Source organism: Triticum urartu, chromosome 6A (assembly GCF_056163025.1).
Source record: "Triticum urartu cultivar PI428250 chromosome 6A, HENAU_Tu73, whole genome shotgun sequence".
Taxonomy (NCBI): Eukaryota; Viridiplantae; Streptophyta; class Magnoliopsida; order Poales; family Poaceae; genus Triticum; species Triticum urartu.
Window position 1 is genome coordinate 24,211,528 of NC_141878.1, and position 8,787 is coordinate 24,220,314.

The window sequence follows — 8,787 nt, forward strand, 5'->3', positions numbered from 1 at the left end:
ATCACGAACCAGCAACCCACAATGCCTCTTGGTAGCGAACCACAATAGTGGAAGCAGGAAGGCGACCTCACACTCACTTCTAGCGACTCCCAACAGAAAACACACAACTGCCACCGATGCTGATGACTCAAAGAACATCCACACCACCCATCCAAAGGCAGCGTCTTTAGGAAGATCACGATGCTGGAGCACCACTATCGCTCGACCACACACGACTAGGGTTTCCACCCGGGATTTGGGGAGGAGTAGGTGGGGGAAGGAGGGGAATCACCCCCCCTCAAGAGGGAGAATGGAGCAGAAGCTACCGTCGACGTCGAGGTCGACCAGGGGTTTTCCCCATCCCAGGCCTTCCTCCACCACGGTCACGCCCACCGCCCACGCCGATCTGGCGACCTGGAGGCAGGCAGATCCGCAACCGACGAGGACGTATGGAGCCGAGAGAGAGTGTCGGGATATATATATTTGGCGCGGCCGCTGGAGTAGACCACGCCGCGAGGAGTCACCGCTACCAACCACCACCCATGCGACCGGAAGGGCCAGACAACACCACCCGCCCAAAGAGGTCGACGCCACCTTCACACCAGGGCCACTGACCCAACATCCAGAGCTCCCAGAAGTGACAGAGGGCAACATAAACCTCACTGCCACCTTCACTGGCAGTCACTAGGGGATGTCGGTGACCTTCTCAGGTGGCGGCGTGGAGGGGAGGGGGGGATAGGGGCTAGAGGGGCTAGGGTTTGTCGTCCTACAGTCACCCGTGAGGGGGGGGGGGGGGGGGGTTGTTGGTCGCCCTCAAGAATTGTAATTTTATTCCATGTACAGTGATTGATAAGGTAGTCTTATCTTAAGTCCGCCATGTAATCTAGAGAAGACAATAAACAATTATTAACATTGGGTTATTTTTTAGTCTTAAGTAGATATCCTTAAACATATGTGGAAAGAGATATTGTTGTTGAGGGATTATTTCTTAACTAGATGATGCCCCGCACGTTGTTGCGAGAATATTTTGCAGTATTTTAGTGAGATTTTGGTTATATGGAACATGAATATTTGAAATAATAGTTTTTAAAATTATATAAGAATTAAATTTAATACCATAATAGAATGGAATTTTACATGCATGCATGTTTGCATGTTGAAGTGGATTTTTAATATGCATAGTTGCATGTTGAGGTGGGCATTTCCTATGCATGTTGAATGATGAGGTGGCATGCTTGCATGTTGAGAGAAATATGTTAGTGAGGGCTAGCTATTTAGATATAGAAGATTAAGAGAAGGCAAACCTTTTCTTATGCTTCATCACTCCTCCAATTCAGCATTTATATTCTACACGACAGCCCTAAGATAACATCATTGTGCACACACTTGTAATCTTTGTTTTGATCAATGGTATCTCTATTTTTTTTCTTACCTTCAGCATCCGTAAGACTAATTAACTTGCAGTGCAGCTTTCTACATGCCCTATCTCCACACTTGAGTCGATGCCAATTTAATGAGACTTCGGACTTAAGATCACCGGCCCTTGTTTTCAGCCCATAATATTATAGTAATCGATGTTGTAACATATAGTCGCTGCACGTGCAAGAAGAGTATCTTATGATGTGTTTGTGTTCTCACAGGGGTTTGGAGAAGCTGAAGTGCCACGTTAAAGAGCTCATCTGTCTAATTAACACGTATCAAACATGCATCAGCTCCTACCTTTCAGGGGTCAAATTTAATACACGCCATGAAGTTATCTCTGGTATGGAAAGAAACCGTGTATTGCACTCAACAATCTTAATCACATGGTATCATATATAACTGTAAAATATGATCCAGCAATAAAACTATCTTTCTTAGCACGCATACATCACACACATGCATCCATGCAGGAGTATTATGCTACTTATATTAAATATTTTAAAAACTAGGCAATTATCAAATACAAAAGATACACAAAGTTTATTTGTATTTTTAGTTCAAGTTCACATTATTAGTCTTAATGTTCTACACAAGCAAATATATTTAAAATATATAGTAACCCATTTTCACATTAATGCATTAGTTATCATCTAGTTATATGTTGCTTTGCGGCCGTCACATATTCAATGGGGATGCATCTCTTCTTGTGATCACCACATAGTACGTTAGAAGTTCCGGTATAATAAAGAAACGTATTCAAGTCCTTCATAAAGTTCTGGTATAATAAATCTATTTAACTAATTCATGCCAACGATTTATTTGTAATTTAGCTAAGATAGTTATATCCTCTTTCCGCAGAAAGTATCCCTTTCGCCGTTGTTTTCTTTCTATCTGAGGCCGTTAGGTACAGCTGATGTCACAGCAGAAATAACTCCATATCCGGCGGTTACCGGTCTTTTTCATCAACCGTGTTACTCAACACGTTGAAAGGCCCCCCTTTGGTCAATTTCATTGACATGCAATGGAGATCGGAAAACAACCAGCACAACAGTCGTTGTCACCAACGTTTAGTTTGTCACTGCTGAGCTATGCCCACTAGACTTGTTTACTTAGCTATTAAACGTCAAGGAAAATAACCATGCTGTAGCTAGCACTATTGGGTCAACTCTATGCGCACAGTTATTGTTTGTTTTGTAAGTACTACTTATGGCCTTCATTTCACCATCCTTATAGTTATAGTAGATAAAATGTGAAAATTAGTAGCAGCATGCACGCCACCTCTCATATATTTTTATTTTATCTCCAAATTTGAAATATTATATCTTTTGACCCAAAAGTTTAAATTAAGTTTTGTTCGTGTATTTGCGTTCGTTGCGATGAGAACTTTCGAACAAGAGCACTCTTGATTGCGTTATGACAACTTTTAAATTTAGTTTCGTATTAAAGCTTGATAGCTGTAATATTAAGTACGTACCAAATAAATTTCAGTTTTGAAACTTGGTGTTATCGTTCGTTCCCAGCAACTTTTAGTAGTTGAAACTTGGTGAAAATTTTCCAAACTTGTCAAAACGTAATAAAGAATGGTCTTGTTTCAAAGTCCTAGTCGCAAGGAACACGAATATGCAAATGAAACATAAAATTAGACTTCTGGTTCAAAAGATATGGATTTAAATTAGAAAGTCAAAAGAAAAAGCACGAGAGAAGGGATGGGTGGAGCTGCCAAAAGATGTGAATTCATATTATATAAACATATGCACAACGTATACATGGGCAAGAATCCCCACAGAGAGCTTTGCATCAAGGCGTCTTACCAAGTCAAGAGGGTCGATCTAGAAGAAGTTTTAACCCTATGGGCCATGAGGGGTAGCTCTTCTTTAAATAGAATATTGCACCAAGAAAAAGAAGGCACCACATGCTTAAATAAAGCTGTTCCGCTCCTTCCAAATGTTCCATCGGAAATGATAAACCCCGAACATTTGGTATTTGACCATGGCAAATCAAACGTTTTCGATGGCAATTCCAGTGACGCGAGGATGACAAGTTTAGTTGACACACACAATAATTTTACTGGCAAAAAAATACACTGAGCATGGATTTTCCATGCTTGCCAACTAAACTTGCCATCCTCGCGTCACTAAAATTGCCACCGAAAATGTTCGATTTGCGATGGTCAAATCCCGAACGTTCAGGATTTATCGGGGTCCATGTTCCATAGGACAAAAATGGATGCCTCCTAAAAGCACGGGCCTTAAGAGCAGCAGCCTATATGGCGTGGGGCAGGGAGGCTGCAGAAGACCAAGTAATACCCATAAACCACCACCAACAACAAAGCAAAAGCACACTCAATGAAAAATATGATTTCAGGTTTTCAAGGTGGCAAGAGATCACATTAAGCAATAAATTAGGAAAAGAATCCGGCTACCAGGGTCGCCCTATCATCGTATCATGAGTGTTAAGGAGATCCACCCAACAAAAAGCCAAGGGAAAACTTTGATCTTAGAGAGGCTTTCACATTTCCAAATTTTATGAAGAAAAAAATGGCACTTGAAGACCAACATACATGAAATGCTGGATCCTAGATGGAGATTACACATCAGTGCCCCCACGTCATTCTAAAAATACAATAATACCTCCGATTGATAAAATTCCCTATAGGCTTGAGTGGAGAGAGGGAGTCTAAAAATAAGATCCGTCTCCACAAGCATACCATCAAGATAAATATTCTGATTGAGGACATATGAGAAGAGTCCTCAAAATTGTTTTCTGGAATGCACCAAGTAATGACACGGTAAGTTAGCGAAAGGGAGAAGGCATCACACCAACAAAATGATCCCACATGACCAAGAGCACGAGGAACCACAACCTAATAGTATGTTTGACAGATAAGAGCAACCTATGGAACATCACATTTCTGATAAAAATCATGTAGTTGTTTAAGAAAAAGGTCCTCAATTTGAAACATGAAGATTAATCACACCCACAATCCCCTTCCTCTTCGGTTGGCACAGTATGGCACACACATCCAAGGATTGTGCCTGTTCTCTAGATCATCTTTGGCCCAATGACAATGCCGACAAGATCTATCACGTGCTTCATCACGGGCTTGTGAACCTTCAACTACCACATGAAATAAGTTATACACGTTGTTATCCGTAGCACAAGAATTCACCAAATTAGGTCAAATATCTCACAAGAATACATCCTTAGAGTCTCCATACAGGCGTCACCACCATGAAGCTACAACTTGACCACCAAAATGTATACACGTTGCACCCATTTGAGATGAGAAGGACACACATGACCTAGGCTGAGGACTTTGGCCACCACTTTCCAATAGAAATGCACGCGTATGTGTAGAGGGATCCAACACTTGTCCATGGCTCTTGGTTAGCGATACGCCCTCCATGTTTCCTTCATTATGATATTGGCGTTTTCTTATTTTACATATCGATATAGACAAATATACAAACTAGATACATCTTAGAAGCTGCCTATGTACAAACTACATAAAGATCAGTCCACCACAGAAAGTGTGTATATTAGTGCATAGTATAAAATCATAAAATATACTAACGGACGCCGAAAAGCTAGTAAACATAAAATACAAAGAGCTTCTCAAGGTTAAGAATCTCAGAGCAACGCGTCTTATTTGTCGTCAAAATAGCTAGTAAACAGTCCTGTCCATACGAACCACGTGTCGATCGACCAGTACTCTCGCAGGTCAAACTCTTTGCGTGCTGAATGTATCTAAAGGTAGAAATTCGGACCACCGACTCGTTTGATTTATTTTCTCTCCTGTTCTTTTGGCAAACTTGACGCTTTTTTTCCTTGAGTACAACAACTTTATTGACTTGGTTAGAGAAAATGCAAGTGTCATGTGCTGTTGAGAGGTCAGGCTATAGATGACTCATAATATTATAGTACTCCGTACGCTTTCATGCATGCACCGCCATCGTTGTTGTTCATAGAGTCGCCTTTTGAATGGTTCTGTACTTTGGTGTGGAAGAAGAACGCAAGTTCGCATCACGCTAGAATAAGTACAAAAGCGCACCGTACTGCCGTACGCTTGCATGCGTAAGGTAGAGACTCGTGGAGTCATGCATGTGGTACTTTGGCGTGCAAGAAGTTCGTACGTGCCGATGCATTGTGCTAGAATACACCATTGACCAATGCTCTCATATTGATCTTTCTCGTAACACATTACAAGCCCTTACAAGTACAATGAAATTAATCGCATGGTATATATGCAAGGTACAATGAAATTAATCAACAGGTAAGCCATCTCGGGAAATACAAATATTGTCTCAAAAAGTACAATAAAATTAAGGAGATATATGCAAGGTATAAGAAACGATGCATATTCTCATATTGCTCATTCGCATAACATGATACAAGCCCCAGTTACTATTGACTAAGGCCTACATAAGCGCCCAAAAAGCAGGTGGTCGGGGAAACCACACCGGCAAAATGGGGTGCCCCACCTTGATGGGTACGTATGTATATATGTATACGCGCACTGTATACATTGAGGTAAGAAGATACTAACGTACTACACGTGTTGTGGCGTGCTGTTGGGTGGGGTAGCAGGTACGGCCAGGATGGCATTGCGTTTGCCACGCTCAGATATGCTGTTCTCAGCGAACTTGAGTCCGGCCATGTGGAGACCCTTGCCCTTCTCCTCCTCCGTCCACTCGGCGGCATAGTACTCCTCCTCGGTGGCGTCCGCGCTGGGAGGGACAAGCATGGAGCCCCACTGTGGGAAGTGCACGAGAATGACGGGGAGCGTGCACACCATGATCATGATGCCCATGTACTGGAGTCCTTTGCCGGTGGTGTATTGCGATGAAGTGAAGAAGAGGAGCTGTGTGAGACCGCCACCCACATTACCGCCTGCACCGGTCATGCCAGAGACGAGCCCGAGGGAGCGGCGGGAGACAAAGGGGATGACACCATAGACAGCGCCGCATGCAGCCTCGACACAGATGGAGTACAGGACCATGCATGCTATGGAGGTGGGAAGGGTGGATGCACGACCGAGACAAAGGCAGAAGACTCCACCAGCAGTCTGGAGGATCCAGATGTTCCAGAGTCGGGCACGCATGCCGAAGTAGCGAGCACCAAGGTCGGAGAGGTACCCGCCCATGGGGCGTGCAAAGATATTGGCCAAGCCAAAGCAGGCGGCGATGATACCTGCTTTTCGAAGGTCGAGGTAGAAACTATCGTAGTAGTACCCGGCAATCACGTTGTTTGAGGTGAGCTCGACGCCCATGCAATAGCCATAGATGAAGACAAAGATCCAGGTTCGATAGTTGGTGACGGCTCCACGGAGAACCTTGGAGAACTTGTCCTTGTTCATGTCACCATTTTTTTGGAGGTTCCTCAGGTTGCCATCGGGAAGGTCCTGTCCCAAGGTGAGCACGAGCAAGCCCATCACCACCAACATCATTCCTGGCACGAAGTAGGCGATGCGCCACGCGGTGAAACGTGTCGCACCACATGCCTTGATGGCATCGAAGACGAAAGGCATGATGAGCTGTGTGGCACCTCCACCCATGTCTCCCCACCCCGCTGTTAAGCCGCCGACTGTCCCAATGATCTTGCTATTGAACATGGTGCTGATCCAGTATTGGCATGACACAAAGGTGGCAAGTGAGACACCGATGAGGAAGCGTACAATGATGTATCCGGCGGGACTGTCGATGACGGACATGCAGAACACTGCCGGTGCAGAAAGCATGATGAGGAAAGCACCGCCGTAGCGTGGGCCAAGAAGGTCGCAGATGGCGCCCATGGCCAGCCTTGAGAAGATGGCACCAGACACAGAGGCAACCCCAGCGTTGCCGATGTCAGCCTTGGTGAGGTTGAGGTTGTCGCGAATGATGGGGATGAGTGGTGCGGCGGCGAAGGTGGAGACAACGCAGGTGAAGAAGGACATCCATCCAAGGTGGAATGCACGCATGTGTGGGTTGCCGAAGGAGAAGATTTTGATGGACTTGGCCTTGTGCTCAGAGTCCACCGGCAGCGAGAAGTTGGTGGATGCTGCGGTGGCGCCTGTCGAACCGATCTCCATTTCCATGTCCTCTTCTGTTGAGGCCCGAAGCCTTCTTCTTTCCTTGGTACTTAGCTCTCTTCAGAGCTGCACCGCGGACTGAAGAGGCGAGAGCTAGGTAGCTAAGTCTCTATGTTGTAATGGTTGGGTGCTCAAGAGGTTAGAAGGATACATGTATTTATAGCATGCACGGTCCTTACTTCAGTTTGACACGTTCTCTGTCGTATCCTGACGTTTCCTTTTGTCCCCATTTCTCTTGATCTGCTGAAATTAACGCACAACATCAGTCACATGTTTGACCTCTTCTGCTTCTTAATTAGTAAGAGCGTCCATCTGTCTCGTTGAACTTATCAGGCTGTTTCGTTGAACTTATCGGGGTTGCCGGTGAAAACTATGTATGGGTTCTAACAGGTTCTAAAACAAAGTCCATTATGATGGGAATGCCATGCTATACAAACATGTAAATTCTCAAGTTTGCACTGAAATTTTGAAAAATAATAATAATATGGTTTTCCATGGAGCTGTCGTACGCAACAACTTGTTTTCAATTGGATTTTTTTCTCATATCTTTAGGTATGTGCATATTTCACACATCATCATATGCATGATACTGGCCGTGAACCTGTGTTTTAACACATGACATATGTATAGATACTAGGCGACGTGTGTTTTTCATGTAGTGTGATGTATGATACTTTTTTTTGCTGGTGTATGATACTTCCTACTGTGATCAGCCTTCTCAACAAGTAAAGGAAAAATAGTGATTAATGGAAATTTTAGGGCGTCACACCCTAGGTAGTGAATGCCAAGCATGCCAATAAATGGAGAGTAACTAAGACATGCAGTGGATGGTTTTTCTTTTTTTGAAAGAGAAGTATTTTGAATGAATGCTTGATTATTGAAAAACGATTCAATTTCTCTTGAGAAAGGTAGAGGGAGGAGAATGTGGCCTTTTATTTGTGATGATTTTTAAGATTGTTCTTATATACTCCCTCCGTCCTTTAAAGAGTGTACTTCCAATTTTGTTGGAGGGTCGGACTATTTCAAAGTTTGACCGAGTTTGTGCAAAAATATATCAATATTTGTGAAATCAAATAGGTATATGATGAAAATATATTCTATTATGAATTTAATGCTACTAATTTCATGGCATAAATATTGATGTATTATTGTATAATTACGGTCAAACATTAAAATGTTTGAATTTCCAACAAAGTTGGAAGTACACTTTTTAAAAGACGGAGGGAGTATACATGAAAGGTGGGAGTAGCTAATATAAACAAAACCACAGTCATTTACAAAAAACATGCACAGTAGTGTTCGTGCCGTTCCATGTT

General features: G+C 43.3%; 1 protein-coding gene across 1 annotated transcript; it reads right to left on the minus strand.

Moving 5' to 3' along the window:
* Window positions 1-5,758: 5,758 nt before the first annotated feature.
* On the minus strand, window positions 5,759-7,577 carry LOC125528214 (high-affinity nitrate transporter 2.1-like). The gene has a single exon (XM_048692715.2). The coding sequence runs from the start codon at window positions 7,475-7,477 to the stop codon at window positions 5,951-5,953; it is 1,527 nt and encodes a 508-aa protein (XP_048548672.1). The 5' UTR covers window positions 7,478-7,577; the 3' UTR covers window positions 5,759-5,950.
* Between the last annotated feature and the right edge of the window lie 1,210 nt (window positions 7,578-8,787).